This window comes from Harpia harpyja, chromosome 19 (genome assembly GCF_026419915.1).
Source record: "Harpia harpyja isolate bHarHar1 chromosome 19, bHarHar1 primary haplotype, whole genome shotgun sequence".
Classification (NCBI taxonomy): Eukaryota; Metazoa; Chordata; class Aves; order Accipitriformes; family Accipitridae; genus Harpia; species Harpia harpyja.
Window position 1 is genome coordinate 1,904,392 of NC_068958.1, and position 21,809 is coordinate 1,926,200.

A 21,809-nucleotide genomic window follows, 5' to 3' on the forward strand; every position below is an offset into this window, starting at 1 on the left:
TCTTTTTGGTATTTGTAAGCAGTGTTCTCCCTCCTTCCTATTGTCCAGACAAGCATTATATGCTTGATTTCATCGTACCTTCAAATAACTGTAGGCTTTTTTTGAGTATTGTTTTCAAAATGTGTCTCACAAGCAAAACACATTGTAGTACTTGTGCTGGGTATCATTGAGATTAAAAGACACTCTAAATGGAAAAACACTGTCAGGGTGGATGTGATTGCCTGTCACCTCTTAGTCTTTTCCTTGTATGTGTCTATTTGTACAAGTGTTCCGATTTATTTATTTATTTATTTTCTTTTTTCCCAGGTGTGTGTGTGTTTCATATCCTCTTCTTATGGTGTTTTGACTATAGCTTTTGTTGCGATTTCCTTATTGAGGATTACCACCTTCTCCATTTTAATATCCTTAGTGAATGTGACAAATATCCTGCTTATCTTCTTTTCCAAATTATTAATTATCATTTGAAATAGGATTGAGAGACCTAATTTCCTTCAAAGCTCTGTGAGGATTCTCCCCACAGCTTGACTGGCACTTGTGTTTGCTATTTGTGATCTTTTTCATTCAGTACCTGCCAACATCAAAACTGTTCTGAATGAGATTTTAAAAATATAACTGAGAAACTCAATGGATCAAATGGTTTGGTGAAGGGCAATTAGATAAAAATCCCTTTTACATAATAAAAATTTAATAACTGAGTTTAGTATGCTATATCCTTAAGAAATGTATGCCACTCACATTGTATCTTCCTGACCTCAAATATTTTTTCAGTTTGTGTTATAATTTCAATGCAGTTTTATGATATTTAATGGATGGTAATTACCAGGATTGGGGGATTTGCCTTTACTATTTTTTATTTCCCTTTGTGTTTTCATTTCCATGTTTCTGTTGCTTTATATAACACTGGGTGTTCTTTTCAGGTTTTGTTAGTCAAATGAATCATGTTCTCAGCTGTTTACAAAGTCAGTCAAATGACAACTACCATAAACCAGTCACGCTTCACCCACCAATACCCTTTTTTTTTTTTCCCCAACAAGAGCACTGTATATTTTGTAATAAAGCATGTTGATATGAAAGCAGAATTGATTCTTTACTTTTTTTCTTCTAACTTTACCTTTTTAAGCTTGGTTTTTGTCTTATTTATGATCTTGTTTTAATACGTGTTTTTCAGTTAACTGCCTGCATTCATGGGTCTGCAGCTATGCTCTACCCGATGTTCTGGCAGCATGTTTACATTCCTGTTCTGCCCCCACATCTATTGGACTACTGTTGGTAAGGCTATATATGTGTGTGTATGTGTATATATTGTATATATGTGTATATATATCACTTAGATTTACAACAGTTTTCACATTTCTGTATGGTAAGTCTTAAGTCCTCTTATGATGCAACTGTTACTCTAAAAATATATAGGCATGTTAAGGAAGCAACCAACCTAGTAAGTAAAAAAATTTATTTTCATGGCAAGATAAAATTGTCTATTGGTATGTTGACTCTAATATGAGTGTTACTATGGAATGCTGCAACTTAGATATTGTGTAATTAAAATCTGTTTTCAGCATATCTGTGTTAAATGTTCAAATTTGAATTAGGACTCCAACAGCAGAGGATACAGTGGAGAAGATCGTCTCATTTTTCTGCTTTCCTGAACTTCTGTTGGGGGTGAGGGAAAGCTATTGATTTTCCTGCAGTGATCTTTTATTATCAACATGTGTTTAGAACATGATATTTACCTTCTTTAGGGAAATGAATATAAACCTTTCAAAAACTTGTTCATTATCATGATGTGACAAATTTTGGCACAGCCCGTAAGCAACCTCATATAATGTCAAAGCTGGCCCAGTTTCGACCAGGAGCTTGGACCAGTTGCCCTCCTGAGGTTCCTTCCAACCTATTCTATGATTCCACACTGTCCAGGTGGCCTAAGAAGCCTCCTTATTCACTGTTGGGGTCTGCAGATTAGCACATCATTAGGCGCATGTCTTGTACTCCGTGGTTAGTAGTTCAGAAGCCTGTCTACAGTGCTCCTCAAATAGTCTCTCAGTTTTTAATTTCTTTTCCAGCACAAAGTCAGACAGTTTAGCCTAATCAGCCATAACATCATTTTTCCTGTTTGCTGTGCACAGGAATGGTGGATGAGCACTCTGAGTAATTAACAAAGAGGAAGTTTAAGATGCTGCTGCTTTTAGTTGCTCAGCTGTTAGGTACTGCTTCCCATGCTCAGTTTGTGACTTGCCCCCCCCCTTTTTTTTTTCTTTCCTCTGTGTATGTAGCAGGGAGGTGAAGTTTGCCCAGAAAGAGTGGCCTTACCTTAGGCTTCCTGGAGAAGTTAAACTTTCAAGCCTGTTAGAGAGTTGATGAAATTGTTGCCTGGACATGCAGGGATGGAATTAGTAAGACCAAAGCTTGGCTGGGGCTAAACTGAAGGATTTAAGGGTAACGAGAGGCTTCTACAGGCTTGGAAGTAAAAGGAAAGCACAAGGAAAACGTGGACCTGCTGCTGCATGGTCATGTAGTCAAGTGATGAAGGACACAGAAAAGGCTGAGGGACTCCGCCTTTGTCTTTGCTGGCAAGGTCTATTGGCTGGCCTTCTGGGTCTCCCTGTGTAGCAGAAATGTTTGTGGGAGTGTGGTGCTTAATGCATTTTGGGGAATGATTTGAAAACATAGAAACAGCCTCCCTCTGCCCCCGGCATTTTAAAAAGTCCTCAGAAAAAAACAACCTTAAACTTCCTGTGTCATATGATCCCATATTATAAGTGTGGCTCCTTGTGTGGAGGTTGGCTGGTTTTTTTAAGAGTGATAGTGTTCTGTGTGACGTTTTCTCTGCATTTAAGCAAGAGTAAGGAACCAGCCGGGATAACTAGCATTTTTAAGTGAAGTGCTAGGAACTCAAACATGTAGATTTAAAGGATGCTTGTTCCTCTGCAGATGATTTAAATGTTAAGTATGTGCCTATGTCGAGGATACACAGAATGGAATCTAAAAACTGTTATCTCCTGTAGAAATGAACCTTCAATTTACTCACCGCACAGGAAGGGCAGATTCTAGTCATTTGCACTGCCAGCAGGTGCCCTTTCTCTGCATAATGGGCTTCGCATGTGTAATTAACACATGAAGACTGCTGCTGCCAGCTTTTTCTTCAGGTACATGCTGCTAGGAGTTTTCAGGACAACGATGTGGACCACAAGAGGCTTTTACGCTGGGTTTGAAGATTAGGTATTCATCGACTTTCTGACAAAGACATGTTAAAAGGGGCTAAGTCCAGATCCCGCAGTTGGGAGCAGAAGTGTGCAAAAAGCAAACACTTGGGCAGTGTACCCAAGGAAATAAAGACACAAGTCATTGAGCTCTACTGAATGAATTCTTTCATGGCATAACACCCTGTCCATATAATGAATGAGCCAGCCAGTGTGTGAAAAGTATGATTTAAAAATATATGATTATTAGGCAGATTGTAATTGTATGCTCACAAGTACAACAACTGATTACCTCAGCCAGATATGAACTTTAATTGGAGACATAGCTAGACACACTGTAATTGTTTGAATAAGTCAATTTAGCAACAATTTATGTGCCATAAGTATATTTCTCAAAATAGAGTCCATCTATTTTGTAACCATGTGAACTTAGAGACGTCATTTTTGCCCAGGAGGACTGAGAAATCAGCTCCGTGCTCTCTGCTTTAAGGCAGTATTATTGCTTATTGGTGTCTGCCTCTTAAGGGAAATTACCTGAGATTATTTAAAATAAAAGAGTTTAATTCAATTTTAATTATTGCCTGGTTTTTTCTTTTGCAAATGTGACATAAGAATTTTAAAGAGCTGAAATGGAAACAAAATTTAAAGTAAAGAGAATTCTTCAGTTCTTATGAATACAGAATATCATGTTCATTCAGTTGACTGTGTCCATTTATTGACTGTGCGGTATGATGCTTTTGAATCTTCTCCCGCTCTTTTGAAAATCGCAGAAGGGTATATAGACTGTATTACTCATAATCTTTGAAAGTTTTTGAAAAATGTATATTCCACCTGTGATTATTTGCTCTTAATTATTTGAGTTGCAGTGGAAACTTTGCGTATAAAGGAAACTTCTAAGGTCCTGACTGATACACTGACAGCTCCATGGTTGTGAAATTTGAAATTTGTTGTATTTCCTGGGGAGGGAATAGGGACACAACAACTATTGGATCTTTCCAGAGCTACAAAAAGGTAGAATAGCTCTCTTTGCAGAGAGCGAATGGGTAGAATAACTAACTCTCCTCCTGCCACTTGAAGATCCTTTTGGCCAACTTCACGTAAGGGAAACTTCAGGCTCGGTGTGGAGAGTTCCCTTTAGCTGTTGAAAGACATGCGCTTTTCTGAGTGAGGCAGGAAAAGGTGGGCAGTTGGATATTGTTACAACTGAATGGCAACTCTACCACAAACATGCTCAATATGAACCTGTTTAACTGACATCGTTAAAGCTCAAGTTTTTTCTATAGCATTTTGTCCTTTATTGACATTTTACACCAAGTATTTTCAAACTTTCAAAACACTGTCATTTCTCATTTTTTTCAGTTTGCTCTTTGCTAATTTTTTTAACTTACAATGCAGAAGGGGGGTAATTTTCTTCCCATTTCCCTCTTGATTTTTTTAAACTTAATATACCTGCATTCCTCATTCATGTACCTAACCACAGAACTGAAAATGCCAAAAGCCTATATCTTCAAAATGTTTGTTCTCAATAGACTTGCTCTTTGTATTAGGAATGCTGAGTCAATAATAGTGGTGTAGTACCATGTGCACGTATCAGGAATGACTTCAGTCATCTGATCCCTATCATTTAGATTAATTGGAAGGGGGGGGAGCAAGGGGAAGAGTGCTATCCTTTATTTTTATTTTTTTAATTAGGTACCATTCTTTGATGTATTTTCAGCCCAGGGAAAGATTTTGGGTGGAGGAGACTAGAAATTGGTGGGAATCCTATCATTAGATTTCACACCTTGATGCACAATTGCTTCTTCCTTTTAATACAGAACAACAGAGGAAACATGTGAAGCACTGCTGGTTGTTTTTTGGGTTTTGTTTTTTTTTAAAATGTACATGCCAGCAGGTGCCAAAAGTACTGGTTAATGAGATACTGCCACCAAGCATCAGTAGCCAAGCACATACAACTCCTTAAACTTGGCCAGATCTTGTCCATCTATTTTGTTGTTTGGAATTTAAACATTTCTTGATGTGAAAGAAACAGTCTATTAATTTTCCTCACTACTTCTCCCAGTTTGTTTTTCATGTGGCATAAAAACACTCCCACTGTGTCTGTTTTCTTCCTTTTTGCTCTCAGTGTCTGTGTTTAAAATTAGCCTGTAAGAAAAGCGTGTCTTTGCTGACCTGGTAACACAGCTTAGTATGTTCTCTAAGTCCCAAAGCATTGTCACTCGGGTTACTCTGTGGGCTTTTACCAGAAGCAACAGTATATTTTCTAGGGTGATTAAAACAGTCTTTTATATTAGATAGACTGCTTAGCAGCCAACATTAATGTATTCTGAGAGCCACCTTCTTAGAGCACCCTGGCACAGCTGCTGAACAAATGTTTCTATTGGTGCAGTTTTCTCTTTCTGCATGAGTTTTTTTAACTCCCTTTCTCCTGTTTTCTAAATCTGCATATAGTTCAATACGCTCCTTTAAGTAGGTGGAGGGGGTAACTGAAGGGCGAGTACTCCTGCTGCTCGGGAAACAATGATTCCTTCGTCATGAGCCTCTTGGTTGGCATTTCGATTTAGCCTGGTACATCTGTGTACTCACTAAAAGCTCTTGTAGTTGCTCTTCTGGTTTCTTAGCTGTATGTTTTCTACATCATTCCAATTTATGCAGTCAAGTTTCTAATTTGCATCAATTGCCCCAATAAATTTTGGATTGAATTCTGTTGCATTTCAGTGAGTAATCTGAAGAGAAATCAGGAGACTACCTTAGAGAGTAAAGTACTACTGGTGTGAAAGAGCAACACATTAAGTCAGTATTTGTATACCAAGACATGAACTTAGTAAATGTGATCTAATCCATTTTCCTGGAACAATGAAGCAAAGTGGTGCAAATCCCTGTGTAGCTGTAAACTATGAACCTTTTTGAGATCCTTGGGTTTTACGTTACTTTTTCTGGTGAATTGCAGTATTTTTTAAGGGTGGGTTTTTTTCACTTAAGAGGAAATGTCCCTCTATTTCACCTGCTTCTCTTCCAATTAGTAGTTGCCCACCTCTTGGGAGCATAATTAAGAGGTCTCTAGTTAGCCTAAGGAAACGAATTAAAGAAATTGTAAAAATGCAACTGTAATAAATGGGCAATATATAGCCATTAAGTCCACAATATCCATATTCATGCTTATGCATTACTACTTTAATGATTTGATATTTACCTATATAACTCATTTGATTATAAATAACGCTGATTGCATTGGGAACCAGTGTTGCACAAGAGGAGTAATAAACTTTCTCTTTGTTCCAAAAGACTCAGGCAGGCATTTTGTTTAAGCAGTAAATATGCACAATAGAAATTGATACTTCTTAATTTTGCACTTAATGGATATTGGCTGCCATCAAACAACTTTGAGTAATTAGTAGTTGCGGTTGTAAGAAGCCCCAGGACTGATGAAGTGTCAAGCAGTAGATAAAAACTGGTCTGAAGGGCAGTCTTTAATCTGTCATGGGTCCCAGAAGGATTAAAGGTTGTGTGGAGTGTTTCTCCTGTTTATACAAGCAATGTGTCTTACTGAAGTTCACTTGAAAGTCTCGGAAATACACTTCTAACCTGATAAAATATTAAAAACTGCTTGAGTGTTTCATGTCTCAGGACCTGAATAGCAGTTAGGAAGAACTACTATAGTGTGCTCTGAATGGGGAAGAGGAGGTACACAGTGTTCCCTTGTACAGGATGGTAGCTGAGTATCATGGCATATGATTAACACATGATAAAGAAAAATAGTGATAAAAGCAGTTTATGAAGCCTGACATGAACCTTCAACATTTACTTTTAGGTGTGTTTCCTTTTCAGTCAGATTCATGAGTGATGACAGAAGAATATAATCCTTCTGGTAGATTTTATTGGAAATATTTATGCTCTTTACCAGAATTATATTTTATTGAGGTTATTTATGATGTTTGCTTAGTTAAACTTTTGGGAGTATAAGGAGCTATCACGGTGAATTGTCCTTAAAGTATCTTTGCTTTTGCTTTGCTGTTCATGTGTCATTGAACAATAATGTCAGTTCTGACAAACACAATTAATTTTGATAAAATAGGTATTCAGATAATTTGATTTTTGTTATCCATGGAGAAAACACTTTAAGGTCCACATTTGGGTGATGAACAGTAATGGTTATTTTAAAGCAGTTTTGAAGAAACAAATTTCACGCAAACGCACCTTCAAAAACAAGCGCTCTATGGACGCATCACAGATCTGCTTTTCTCCACACCTGTCACCTTTCACACAAACTAAAACCTGCATTTGTTTCCCTTGATTCTCTGCTGGGATGTTTGTAGATGCCTCCCATTTGTCATTCCTCTTTGGTGTCTTTCAGTCATTACAAGCCATGGCTTTTGTGGATAAAATGGAGTTAATTTCTTTTCATATATTCCCATAACTTGGGAAATTCTTTGTTAGTCTTCAGATCTAATCCATTTCTAAATGGTGTGTGTTTCTTCTGCTTCATGTCTGAAATGTGGCCTTTCTTATTCATCTGTATAGCTCCAGGCATCTTTGCCCAAGCTGTGACCATTCACTGATTTCCCTCTGACTTGTATAAGCAATTGCTTGGCTTACAGACATTGAAAAAGTTCTTACAGGAATTATTTTTGTATGGTTTTGTCAACCTTCTTCATTTACCTTCTGCTTTCCCCATCTTCTCTTCTCCATCAAACATGCTATTCATCTTCCGGAGCCCTTCATAGCATGTACCCTGTCTGCTTGTCCTTCTCTGCACCACTGCTGTGTCCCAGTGCCCTGTGATCCGGTTTTCCACCCATGTGTTACGTGTTTCTCAGAGAAATACCCGATGTCTTCTTTTGTGCTCTAACTCATTCCCTAGAGGAAATCTCTGCAACTATTAGTAAAACTAACAAGTATTTGCAGAACTAGCACATTATACTTTAACAAATTACTGCGTCAAAGTTTCCTTTTTCAAATCAATCAGCAAAACCTGAGCTATTTTTTCTATCAGTGTGTATGCTAAAACCACTCTTTGTAGTTCTGTAGTATCAAATTGTTCCTCCTGCTTTCTCCTGTCTCTCCAAGTGTATGCACTGTACAGCCCATTAAGCCACCTGACTGGAGTCCTTTAATGTTTAGGAATACAAGTTTAAAGAAATAATTTTTCAAAACACTGAAGTCAGATTACTGTAGCCTTTATGCAATCCCTCTAATAGTTTTATATGCTGTATTGCCTTTACGTGTAATGTCCGTCACTAGAAAATTGAAAAGATGATTCATTGTATCCAAAGCTGATCTGTGTATCTTAAGCCATATCTTTCCTGTAATTCCTTAAAATCTTGCTGGGGTGCATGGTTTTAAGGGTTTAGGCATTCTTACTATTCTTTTGTTGATAAACTGGAGGATTGAAAGATGGACATGATACAGTTAATTAACTTTTACAGGTTCAGATTTTCCTATGCTTGGTGACAGACTCTACTTTTGGACATGTTAATAAATGGCTGATTTTCTGGAATACTGCACTCTTCCTGCTTCCTTTCATTACATTAGCCAAGGTTCCACTAGATGAGACATTTGCAGTCTTAAGACTTCCTGCCGAGGTTCAGACTTTGTATTTTTGAGATTGAAACTGTCGTGTTCATGAAACTACTTAATTAGAAACACATTCATTTCAGTGCATACTGGAGGAGTCTTGAGCAGCATAGCCAGGCACACAGGGAAGTTGAGCATTTGTGCAGCTGGCAGCTAAACCAGTGGTTTATACTTTGAATATAAAATTACTGGGTATTTTCTTGCTCCTGGAATGTGGCCGTTGGAAATGAAGAGATGTGGGTGAAAGAGATAGCGTTTGTCACAAATAAAACATGCAAAATGACAAATAAAAATACTCCTCAGTTGAGCAGCAATCCATATGTAGTAAGTGTATATCACATTGTATGGTAAAAATGTCTGTTCAAGAATGTGGATGTATGTTCTGGTTCTCATCTGTGGTATTCCCAAGGAAGCAGAACCTTCAGGATTTGTACCAAGTTAGTTTCTGATTTAACAGTTCCTCTGGGCTATCTGTCATAAGGTGCTGTATTGGGTGAAGCTTGGGCAGGGACATTCTTGCCAGCCTGGGCAGTTCAGTAAGTTGTAAATGTACTGGGATACACAGCACTTCAGTATTCTGCAAATGAACTTGTAAGGTTTTTTGAAGTTATATATGTTTAATGTTTTCAAAAAGAAAGTGTTTTCATGTAGAATATGTAATACAGGGGCTGTTTCCATCTCTTGGTACAGCATCCAACAGAGTAGTAGTTTTAGGGTGTATATTAATAGACATGATAAATATTAATATGCATATCAGTAAATATATTTTTTTAGAGATATTTCTCATGAAAATGAGAAACAGAGTGATTTTTGCTGGTCTGCTGTCTTGCACTAGTTTTTTCAGCACTGCACTTCTCTTACTGAGCAGTAGGCACCAGTTTATAAAAGCAATATGGAAGATATTTTAATCCAAGGCAGTACAGTGACATTTCTCTCATTTTTTCATCTGAAATTGAAAATGAGCTCTTTGAGCTTCTGTATCCAAAATGAAATGAGGCTCTATTTTAAAAGTTGTGTCTGTCTGTGTGCTTTCCGTTTAACAGGCAGTATATGCCATATTTGCAATTAGCAGCTTTGGCATCCTCTTTGATATGTTCTAATAAGCAGTGCAAATATAAGCTTTCCCTGATTAGTTGAGTGGGAGTCCTGTAATAAGCTTAATATTAGGCATACTGTATACATGAAGATACAACTTTCATTCAGTATTCTTGTGTTATATAGTCTATGTCGGTGTTTGCTAACATCATGGAAGAGAAGTTGGAAAAGATCAATCTTTCTCTTAAATGTTAGCATTCTGTTTGATAACAGCAGTATCACACCTGTATTTGAGGCTACAAATTTGGCCTGAGAGCTTCTTGGTGTATTTATGTGTTCTGAAGGGAATAATGGTATCAGCGTATATCCCAGTAACTCTGGAGTTTATCAGAATCTTCAAAAGTAATTTTTATATTTTTCTTCTATAAATGTAAACATTTCAAGATTTATACTTAAAAATAAATTATTTAAAATGTGTCTGGACCCATATTCAAAGGGTTTAAAACTTGTAGTACCAGGTGATATGTATACATTAAATTAACCACTTTACACTACAGCAGGATCAATTTTTCTAAAGAAGATTCTTAGAAAAAGTCCGGTTATTTTTTTTTTAAATTGTGATAACACATTTTGTTTGTTGTTTAAAAAAAGACCCCAGTATTATAGATGTGTTTAATAGCTGTCCTTATGTACCTGTCTTAACTTAGTCACTTAGAAATTCTCATGTCAAGAAAAATTAAAGTCTTACAGTAGTGAGAGGATATTGCATATTAAAGTCTTGGAAATACAGAATAAAATTTTGTTCATATGTGGTTTGTTTATATATATATATTTATTTTTTTTAAGCAAAATCTAATCCAGTATCCTGGTATTTTCCTGCAGCTGATACATGTTAATTTAGTGTTATGAGAATGTAAATCTAGGTTTTTTTCCTCTTTGCAGTGCCCCAATGCCCTACCTCATTGGAATACATTTAAGCTTGATGGAGGTAAGTCTTTCTCACCATTTCTGAAACTATATATAGTTTTATGATTTAGAGCCAAATTCTGCAAGCAATTATACATTCATTCGTATGCTTAAACATGAAATAATCCTGTTAATTTGGGAGTGCTGAGAGAATTGAAGTTAAGCATACATGATAATGTTAAATCTTAAGGGAGTCTTATTTGATACCTTATACCCTTTGGGCATATTTTCTGTTTGCAGTTCAGCAGTCAGTGACGAGCTCACGTTGTGTTCTCCTCTCCATCCTGTTGCTTCATTTAATCAGTTTACTGCCTTAGTTTGACTCCGTATTCACAAAGGCAGAGTCGATATTAAACCAAAATGTTGACAGTTACAGTTCTCTTTTAGGCTTTTGCAGACAGATTGTAATTTTTTTAATGTTCAAAAGATCTGAAAAGAAGGAACTTGCTGTTAATGTTAACACAAAGCTGGCAGAAAACCAGCCCTCACAGAAAGCTTCACATATAAACAATTCAGAGTAATTCATGTGACTTTTTAAAAACTCTAAAAGTGGAAATAGCACGTTTGCTTTTGCTTCCAGTACTGGTGAAACAGTTGATGACTTTCCTCAAAAGTATCTGGAGGACAACATAAGCTATTAATTTAGATCCCTATGAAAATCCTAGTCCTTATTAGTTGTGCCCCTTTACACAGGAAGTCTGAACAACGTGTATATGCTCTGTGTGGGAAGAGGTATTCCTGCCCAGAAAGCATTGCATCTTTGTAGGCTCTTAAATTAGCAGGCTGTGTCGAACTGGTAGGAGTTGCAAATGCCCTTGAAAGTTAATTGACTTGTGTCCCTGTTTTAGATACCTGTGTTTGGAAATTTAGGCTTAGGGTTTAGGATACATAACAATTTACAAAGCTGAGTTTTACATCACAAAGTAATGCGTATTACTAGAATATTTGTTCTTATATTGTCCATAAAAATGTGTAATTTCTCTGGAAATATTGATCAAATGTATTCTTTCACTCAGGCATATGTATGTAATATTGATCCTCTATGTCTTTGTGTGTTAAAACTTAGACTAGCATGCTGTGTAACTTCCTCCTTTTTCCAGCATTAATGTGAAGTAATTTTAGAAGTCACTTTTTTCGTGAGAAGCTAGATGGAATATGCAGGACCTTACCATCCTGGGTACAGATGATTTTTTATGCCCTTTATATTGCTAAATAAAGTACAGAATTGCAGTACAATGTCTGAGTGAATAAGAAATTATTTTAAAAGTCAACATGTACATTCGTTTGCACATCATATGCTTGTGTTAGAGGGGTTTCTGATAATTACCCTTGAATACTGCATGCACAGGTCTGAAGTAATATCTAGGAAGAAATAGTCTAGCATATCTTTTTCATATTGATGAGGAAACTTTCTGCCCCATGTCTGTACCAGGTAATCATTGGCATGCTTATCATGGTGTCTATCTATTTGAAAAAGAAGGAAGAGACCCGGTAGAGAATGGGATAATACCTCAATACAGATACTTGTCAGCTTCACAAATATTTTTGCTCACAAAGAGCCACGTGGTTAGCCTGGCAATGGGTATAGAAAAAAATTAGTAATTACACCTTGGAGTTGCTTTGCATGAGGTTTCACTCCTGCCTTGCTACATAAACCCATTACCTCTTCCTTTGTCTCAGTTTTTCAGATTGCAGGGCTCTGTAGGCCTTCCAAACTCCATCTGTAAAAACTCAAAAAAAGGACTTGTTCTTGGAGAAGCCAATTTTCATCCGTTTTAGTAACTTGTGAAAAAATCTGTTTAGTACTAAATCCAGTATGGCTTTTGGATAGCCGGAGATTCTGGAACACAGACACACTTTGGCAAAGTACAGTTATTCAAAGTGCTTTATGAAATAAATTAAATAAATAAAACAGTCTTCTCTCCTCCCTCTGCTCTTAAGGATAAATTGAATACTTCCAGACAGAAATGCATCTTCCAGCTAACTGTGCCTTTTCTATTGAAAAATAAAATCAAATCACACAGTGGGCTGTTGTATCTGTTTGTTGGCAAGTACTGCGTAATTTCTCTGTGCCTTGGGCAAAGGAAAGGTGACATTTGTCAAATGAGCTAGACAATTACTAGTTTACCTCTTTGCCTGTTTTTGATGCTGAAGCACTCTGTTTTTTTCTTCATATGTAGGTATAAAATTGTGGTTTATTTGTTAGAATAACAACTTAGTAGCAACAGCAATTTTTTTCTCGTGATCTAGCATTTGTGTATTTTTAAAAATACAATGTATTAATTTTTCCATATCAAAATAATTTTATAAACTACAACTAAGAACTACTGTCATTATTCAGTATTTGTTTTTCTTTAAATGCTGAAATTTCAGCAAATAGATCTTTAGAAGTGTTTTGTTAATCCACGTGTTCTAGTTTCAGGATAAGGGATTAATTCCCCACTCTTCTATTCAAGTTAAGACAGGTGGACTCTTTATCTACTGTAGAGCCCCACGGGAGTAATTGCAGTTATATATAGGCTCACGGTTCTGCTCCAGCAGCTCCGATTGCAGAATTTGTCATTGTTGCGTAAATGTTAGTGGAAGCTTAAACTTGCACAGAGAAAGCTGTGGTGTAAAGGGGAGGGTGAATTTGGAATGTAGGAAAAAAATAATTTTCTAGCTTTAGTGTTGTTTCTGTGGGTTTTTGCTATCCCTAGTGTTGTTTCTGTGGTTTTTTGCTATCCCTATCTTGGAATGGGTCCTCTGGAAGAAATACAGCAGAAATGTTAATGATTTTAAACAAAACACAGCCTCTCTCTCACCTTGAAAGATTTTTTTTCAAACCATTTTGTATCTTAAAGTTAGTTTGCAGTTTCCCATATTACACAGGGTCTCTGTAGAAGGAACAGTTATTTTAATGGAAAATGACAAATTTTTCTTATGATTAAAATATCAAGCATATCCATTGACTGTTAAATCTAATTTGCTGTGACTGAAATGTTCTCCAGTGAGATAAGATAATCTCCTGTTATAGGTCAGAGGGCTCCAACTGATTTATGAGGGAAAATCTTGGTAGAAAATATAGAGCTGTGTTTTGTGCTCTTATTTTTCAGCTTTTCTATCATCACCTAGTTAGTCATTCTTTATAAGATTTCCATTTAGCAATCCATAAAGTGACTTCAAAGAAGGCTAAAAGTTTATAAGCTGTTGGATAAGCAAGGCTGGAGCTATCACATGAATAATGGAACATGCTTACGGAACTAATTGAATTCATATTAGATGAAGATAAGTACTTAGTACTGATAAATAATGAGACAGGGAAACGAAACTCTATCAAATGAACACATCCCTTTCATAATCTTGTTTTATTTTCTACCTGCGTACTGTATGCTATTTTAGTGTTCAAATTATATTAAATTGACCTTTGTGTTATAAGTGGTGTCAAACTTAGCTGGCAGCCTTTTACATTTTGTCATAGTAAATGATTGTTTCAGCAACTGTTTCTGTAGGAGAGGTTATTAGTGTGATGGCGCTGATGGAAGAGAAATGCCCTTGACCTAGTAGACTACCTATTGGAATTTAGGCACATGTGGTTTTGATTAACCAGTGGGGATAGTTGTGTTTAGCTGTCAGATACTGAGCTGCTGGCAGCATACTCTTCTGTGCCAGGCTTCCAGTCATTCAAGTAACAATAACGGCCACCCTTTGCATGCTCTATTCAGGGCACAAAACCAGCCTTTAGAGTTAAAGTTAATGATTAGAAAAGTATTTCTTATACTTTTTTTTAAATATTCCAGTCACTCAAGGACTTCTTCTGGGACTTCAGAATTTTAATTCTTACAAGATTATCCAGAATGAACTTGTGTGTGAAACTTCACATTGCATTTGTCAGAATGATTTTCTAACATTTTTCCTAAGCATAAAGGACAGTTGTGCATGTCATAAAACCTATATGAGCAGATTTTTGTTTTATTTTAACCTGGTATGAGTAAATATGTTCATGTTGGGAGAAGAAGGATCACTAAAATTCATGCTGTGTTTGATATGGTAGGACATGGCAGCTGATTTCACATAATGTCGATAGTCTCTTCCTTATGCAGACAGATGAATGGAGAGCTGTGTGTTCAGTCCTCTGAACCCCACGCACATATTCTGGAAGCACTTTAGCACTTTTGGCATATTTACCTGGTCTTTTTCGGGTAGGCGTGAGGATGCTCTGTTTGTGATCCAGTCTGATAATACGCCAGTTAGTATGCATGGAGTCTGAGCTGACGAACTCTGAGAAACAGGTTACATCAGCTTGGGCTTAGTCCTGACAGTGCCACTTGATTTCCCCTTGCTGCAGAAGACACCCTGAGAATTCATTGACCACTGGCATCTTCCAGTGGTAGTGTTAATTGTTAATTATATTTTTTGATTGGGGTGAGGAGTCATATTTAGTTTTTTCCATGCATTCATACTTAGTAAATCACTGCCTTTTCTAGCTATAACTGAAGAAGAGTAGCTTTTTTACAGGGTTTAAATGAAGGGGTTATATATATATATATATACACACACACACACACTTCAATCCAGGTCTTAGAAAACTAAATGTCATTTAGTCACTCACAAATATTATAAATATGGCTCTACATGGTTTCAGGACTATTGATAAAAATGCATTTAAAAATATGACAAATTACTTATGGAATTGTCTTTTGTCCAATTAATGGAAAAATTAAAATAATAACTGTGGTTTAATAAGAGATTCTGGGGGGCTGGGATGTTTGAGGGCTAAGTTTTAAGAAAGGCAAATACTGCAGTACCAAGTAGACTTACCAGTAAGTGTAGAAGGTTTTTCTTCTGTTGTACAACGGCGTTCGACCAACACTATTGATGTTTGTCACTCATTTGGCAACAGCTGCTTGTGATAAGGATCTTGAGAATCACCTGTACAGGATCAGGGTACTGCACATCAAGGTTGGGAGATGGGCGGAAGAGTGGGAGATGCACAGGAGGGGGCAGCAGCCCACCTGCTGTGCCCAGATCAAAGGGTTGAGAGGTCAGGGGGCACATCCAGCTTAACCAGATTTGTCTGCTGAATAGCTATTTCAGATTGTAAATCTAAGGGTGATTTCATTAAGTCCTTCTGGCTGCTGTTGGGGCATGAAATAATAAAATTTTATATCCGTTGCCTTTCCTGCTTCTGGCAGCCAGATTGACACATTGTTGTCTGCAGTGTTGTGGTGTTTTTCTTAAGAAAATAAATGGAAACTATTAACTAAGTAGAGACAAGTCATTAAGCAAATGGATTTTAGACTTGTTGTGAATCATACTTTCATAATAATTTCAAATATCATGTACAAACTAGCTACTAAGAATGTTAGTTTTTGTTAAGAGTTTCACCTTTCCAAAAGAATTGGTGGAAGGTACATTTTCTTTTTTCTGTTACAACATTTTTTAATATGTTAATCACATTTGTATCTGATTATGAAACCTCGTCATCAGTTGGGTTTATGTTTTGGCACCAATTTAGCCATGAAGTTATGCAAACCTGTTTTTTGGGGAGGAGGAGGTTGTTGTTGGTTTTGGGGGGGTTTAAGTGAACTATTCCATAAAATTGTTCATCTGAAAGAAGTTTAACTTAGGATTTTTTATGGTAGGAAATGCAAAAACTGCCAGCTGTAGAGAGTGATAATAAAATAACGTTTAGTATAAACTGGTGTTACTGTTATTGATGAATATTGTTTCTAGCATGTGATCTGAGTGAGACAGAGGAGCGCCCCTTAATACTTCCATTAGAACATAGTTTCTCAGTGTTTTTGCAAACTTTCACATAAAACATTTAAATTACTTCAAGTGTTTGGCTGCTTGTGAGCAGGACAGACGCACTAACTGCTGCTTATTTACTGACCTGGTGTTTAAGGCCCCCTGGAGTTTGTTTGAAAAGTTAAGAGATTTTCACAGTAAAGGTGCCATTTCTGAAATTTAAAGTGCTCTTTTCACCAGGAGATAAGTTCTCTCTGATTAAGTCAGTAATTCTTACTAAGCCATGTTTATAGAGGCCATAAACAATGGGTTCAGTGTGCTTGTTAAACCAGCTTTCCATACCTCTCCACTCTTTTAAAAAGAGACATTTAAAATAAAAGGCAGGTGTAGATGTTAGTTCAATTTGATGGTTTTTAGATGATTAATTATGGCTACAAGTAATTCGGTAAGGATGGTTAAGAAAGGTTTGCAGTAGTGATATGTGACGCACATTTTCGCTGAATCACTTGACTCAGCAAATCCCTAGTCTGTAGTAACATTAGATAAGGAAACTGTAATGTTCATATTTCTTCTTGTTCTTTGCTTCTCCACATTTTTTTCAGCAAAATATGAACATACTGAATATAGTCCATTCTGTTTCACAGGTATCACTTATTTGTAAAATTTTGTTTCAATGTTCAGGAAGTTGTGAAATGTGGAATGTGATTGTATATGGCTTAGTGGCTGTCCCTTCATATTTTGAAAAAATTACGACAACACTCAAAATGTACCTGTGAAAATGATCTACATGTAGTTGTGATTCACAGAGTCCAATGGGATTTAATATGAGAAATGCAGTTGGATGCTGGGAATTTTTACTAAAATTCCAACAAGAGAATAAATACTTTTATTTCCAGGTCAGTTGGGTTGATAGGTACTACGTTTAGTGAAAGAACCATGTGATTATTTGATAAAAGCCCTTGTAACTATCTGATAATAACCTTTGTCAAAGATTATAGTGAAAGAAAAGATAATAAAACCAGATAAGGATTAAGATGAACTGGTCAGTCTCTATTTGTCTAGGATGAGCCACAATTGGACCATTGAAAAAATCATATTTTTTCAAATGCATTGCAAGACAGGTGCTATAAATCAAGTTAGTCTCCAGTGTTTCATTCAATTTGAGGGTTTGTCTCCAGGGAAATCCGCTGTCTTAATACAAATATTGAGAATTTTTACAGTAAGGTTGTGCTCTTCATGATGGTGTAAAGGTATAGTACATCAGAGTTTAATATTAACCTTCCTTTCGGATACAATTATTTCTGGGCCTTGTGTGGAGATGATTATGTTGATCAGCATTTATAGTCTTTGCACCATGAGCAGCATCCTTTTGGACTATACTCCTTGGCAGATACCCGGTTGCCACAAGCCTAGTCTTTGCTACAGAAAATCCCAATATTTTGCTGAAGGGAAGGTGCAGATTCATCACCAGTTACAAAAACACCCACTGACAAGTTCAAGCACATGTTTGTTGCTTCTTCGGCAAGAATCAAGAGAAGGTTTTAATACCTTCTGTCTTGTCCTACTAGCACTCGATTTTGACAAGCTTCTGGCTTTGGTTAAGTACATTGCAAGACCTTTTTGTTGGAGCTTTTTAGACTCCTCTGAGTATAAGTGAGATTTTTAATTTTCTGAAACAGGAAGGAGCAAATCAGTTTGTCTGGTGCTTCCGGACTCCTAGAAGGAGCAAGACTCCTGGATTGCTTTAGAGTTTATCAGATGCAGCCAACAGAGTGACCTTTGGTTCCTGAAATGTAGAAGAAAGTACCTGGTTTGCCATGCAGTACTTCTGCTTTTTATATGGAAAGCATTAAATATAATATTCTTCCATTTAAGTTAAAGAAATTTCTCATGGAAGACCTAAATTTAAATGTCTACAAAGTGTTTTTTATAGTTGTTGGCTCCCCCCCCCCCTCGCCCCCAAGTACACAGCAGTTTTCTTTATAGACAGAGGACTGAGCCTTGAAAACTGAAGGTAATTATTTAGATGCCTAAGGCTCAACTTTGCCATTGTTTTAGAGCTTTAGTTCCTTTCTTTTAAAGGAAACAATTCCCCCCACCCTGCAAAACCTTAATTAAAAATTGAGTATGCTTTTGTTCATTTTCCTGTTCAGTAGCTTGCATTTGGTCCTACGTATAGGTATGTAGGTACTTAAACGTTTGTTTACAGTGTCACTGGGAAATTTCCTTAATTACCATATTCTATAGTTCCACTTTTTCTGACTTTGAATTTTCAAAACTTTATTTGAAGAGGGCTTAAAGATGTATGATTAGGCAGTCAAAAAAAAAAATTCTCCTGTTAGTGGAAAAAGTGTTAAAATAAATATTTAAATGCTGCTCTGTTTCATATCAGTGATTCACTTACTGTTTTTTAAGCAGGGAAATAAAGTCTGACAATGTTTAAATTTGCTTAGATCACCAATACCTTTAGACTCTTAAAGTCAAAGGTACTAATGATCATTCTTTTAAGAAATAGGTTATGCTTTACTTTTGTATGTCCAGGCACTATTACAGACGATGTTAACACTCAAACTAGATTAGAGACATTTCTTTCTCTCAGTTCATGGGAACAGGATAAAAAGTTTAGACTCGCTGAACATTAAGAGACCAGGATGTGGTGGAGTTATTTTTCTCTTAGCCTTTTTTTTTTTTCCCGTTTTAATTATTTATTTATTAACCTCTGGTAGTGTCCATTTTACTTAAATACAGTTGTAAACTTGTCTCTATTGGAGTTCCAAAATTCAACCTGGAATTTGGAAACAAGTTCCCATCCCTGACTTACTGCAACTCTTAACTCCTAGAAAAGCCACTATTTATTGTTCTTTAAATTAATTTCTAAATATAAAAAGATATATTTGAAATCTTGACTCACCTAGAAACTGCTAAATGTGCAAACAGGATACCAGAATTAAGACAAGCATTAGTAGAGTTGCTTGAAATAAATCTCTGCTTGAATAATCACAAACAGTAACTCTCTGGTTTCAAAAATTTCAGTATGCACAATGTTAAGAACTTCCCTCTGCAAATTGAAGGTTAATTTTTCAGCACTGTAAAATGTGAATAAATAAAGCAAAGGATGACAGAAAGACAGGACTGTTGGTTGTTTTTAAAATGCTTGAAGTTTTGTAATGCCATGATGTTACGCCATCACTTGTGTCCTTAATGCATAAAATTTAACTCTTCACACTTTTATTTTCCTTTCCTTTTTCTTGAATTTTCTCATATTTAGAAAGTACGAAACATGGCCCTGGAAGATGTAGTGATTCTTAATGTAGACACGAACACACTGGAGACCCCTTTTGATGACCTTCAGAGCCTTCCTAATGATGTGGTATGTATGAAATGATTTATCCAACTATTCCATTACTTAAAAGTGTAAATCCTTTTGACCTGTTTGGTTTGTAACTGAGGTGTCTCATTGGGTTACTTTCATTATTATAAGTAAACTGCTTTACCTCAATTCTTTCCTGTTTTGAAGTGTTAAGGAATGTTTGTTTAAACATTTGCAGACATATTTTTAAGCCTCCTGATGAAAATTAGCTAATGCTCACATAAGCTAGTAATGCTGCAGCAACCCAGTTTCAGTTTTGGAATGGCGTTCTCAAGTTTCAGGTCATCTGAGGAGTTAGTCTTTTATGGGTAAAAAAGACAAATGAAAAACACACAGGTTATGGTACAGCTGAACAGGAAACAAAAATTTGAACTTCTTTCTTCATGGTGTGAAAAAATACTACTATTTTAAACCATCTTTATCCATTCCATTGGGGAAAAAAAAATCCTGCATTTTTAGATAACTTTTGTTTCCAAATGAAATAGTGTGGTTTTTTTCCTGTGGCTTCTTCCAGGTGAGCTTTAATGAACTTTGTGCATTTCACATCCTGATTTATGATACCAAATGGACTACTTCATATTCACTTCTAGCACTGCTCAGTGCATATAATTCGGAACTTATTTTCTTTCTCATTCAAACTTTTTATTGGTAATTTATTTATTTTTTAATAACTTGATAGAAAAGTTGTATAAATATTTGATCTTTTCTTTTAATGGGACAAAAATACATCCAGCTTGCTACTTGCTGCTGTAATCATCTTCGCTAAAGAAGCTGAGAGGGAAGAGCAGTAAAGTGAGTAAGAGTGTAAGAAGCCATTTTTAAGTCAGAGGGTGACTGTTTAGGAGAAAACGGCAGGGGAAAATCTGGATTTCTTTTACTAGTTCAAAATACTGTGCTGACAGTTAGATCTATACCTTTTTATGTGTAGCTGAGAAATAAAATTGATATGCAGGGAGCTCAATATAAGCTGGCCTGTTTGAGGAGAAACTCAAGTAATGGTGCATACCCAGTGCCTCCTACTGTGACATCCCATCATTTCTCTATGATCTGTGGTGTGATCCATTCTTCGAAAACAGTGAGCTCTGGATGAAAGGTCCATCTTGATTGTGAACATTTTGGTTTTAGTCAAGCATTTAGTCTATAAAAGTTACTTCCATGAATTTTTCTGGCTTTATATAGTTTTTCATTTTGATTTCACTCCCAGCATCCAAATCTGCCAGCTGGTCATCGCTCGTGCCATTATCCACAACCCGGGGAATGACAGACTTGTAAATTTCGGGGAATTATGTAAGAAATGTCTGGATACAGTGAGTGAGGGGCCTCAAACATGTATATGATTTGTCAACAATCAAGTATTATATTAGATTTTATGAGACTTCATTAAAGGAGCTGTTGTAGGCGCACTGTAGAACATCAGAAGAGACTTCACCAATAAACACAGAACTTCAAGCTTTGGAATGTAATAAATTTTAAGAGACTTCCTTCCTTTCATTATTTACTTTTACTCCACTTTTATAACAGTAGAGAGTTGTGTTTTATTAGTTCAAATTTCTTGATTCAGTTTTCCACAGGTCTATTTAAAAGCTACATTTTTATCTTGGAGGATGTTTGGAGCATAGCAGAGGAAGTGCTGCCAGCAAATTCAATTAACTGGCATGGCTCACAAATAGCGTACATGGTGTATTTTTTTTTCACAACTGCTATATAAATACAGCTGGGATTAATATTTGTCGCAACCAAGCCTTAACTTGAATCGTGTTGCGTTGTGTAATTAATGTTTGGGATCAGTCTTTATGTCTTATTTAGCTTTGTTGCATTATTTTAGTTACCTAGATAATGAAGTATTCTCCTCTAGGTCTTTTCCTTTCCTTCAGACTGCTTAGTATTTGGCTTTGACCACTAGAGAGCAGCTGCTCTTCTTTGCAAGAATTGAATTT

The 21,809-nt window shown here is 36.3% G+C and overlaps 1 protein-coding gene across 11 annotated transcripts in view; it reads left to right on the top strand.

Annotated features, from left to right (window-relative positions):
• DENND1A (DENN domain containing 1A) overlaps positions 1–21,809 on the top strand; it is a 216,331-nt gene that overhangs the window by 106,646 nt on the left and 87,876 nt on the right. For all 11 annotated transcript variants that reach the window (XM_052814751.1, XM_052814755.1, XM_052814752.1 and 8 more), the window contains 3 exons: positions 1,169–1,269; positions 10,749–10,794; positions 19,771–19,872. In XM_052814751.1, the coding sequence (XP_052670711.1) occupies positions 1,169–1,269; positions 10,749–10,794; positions 19,771–19,872 (249 nt within the window). The remainder of the gene's footprint in view (positions 1–1,168; positions 1,270–10,748; positions 10,795–19,770; positions 19,873–21,809) is intronic.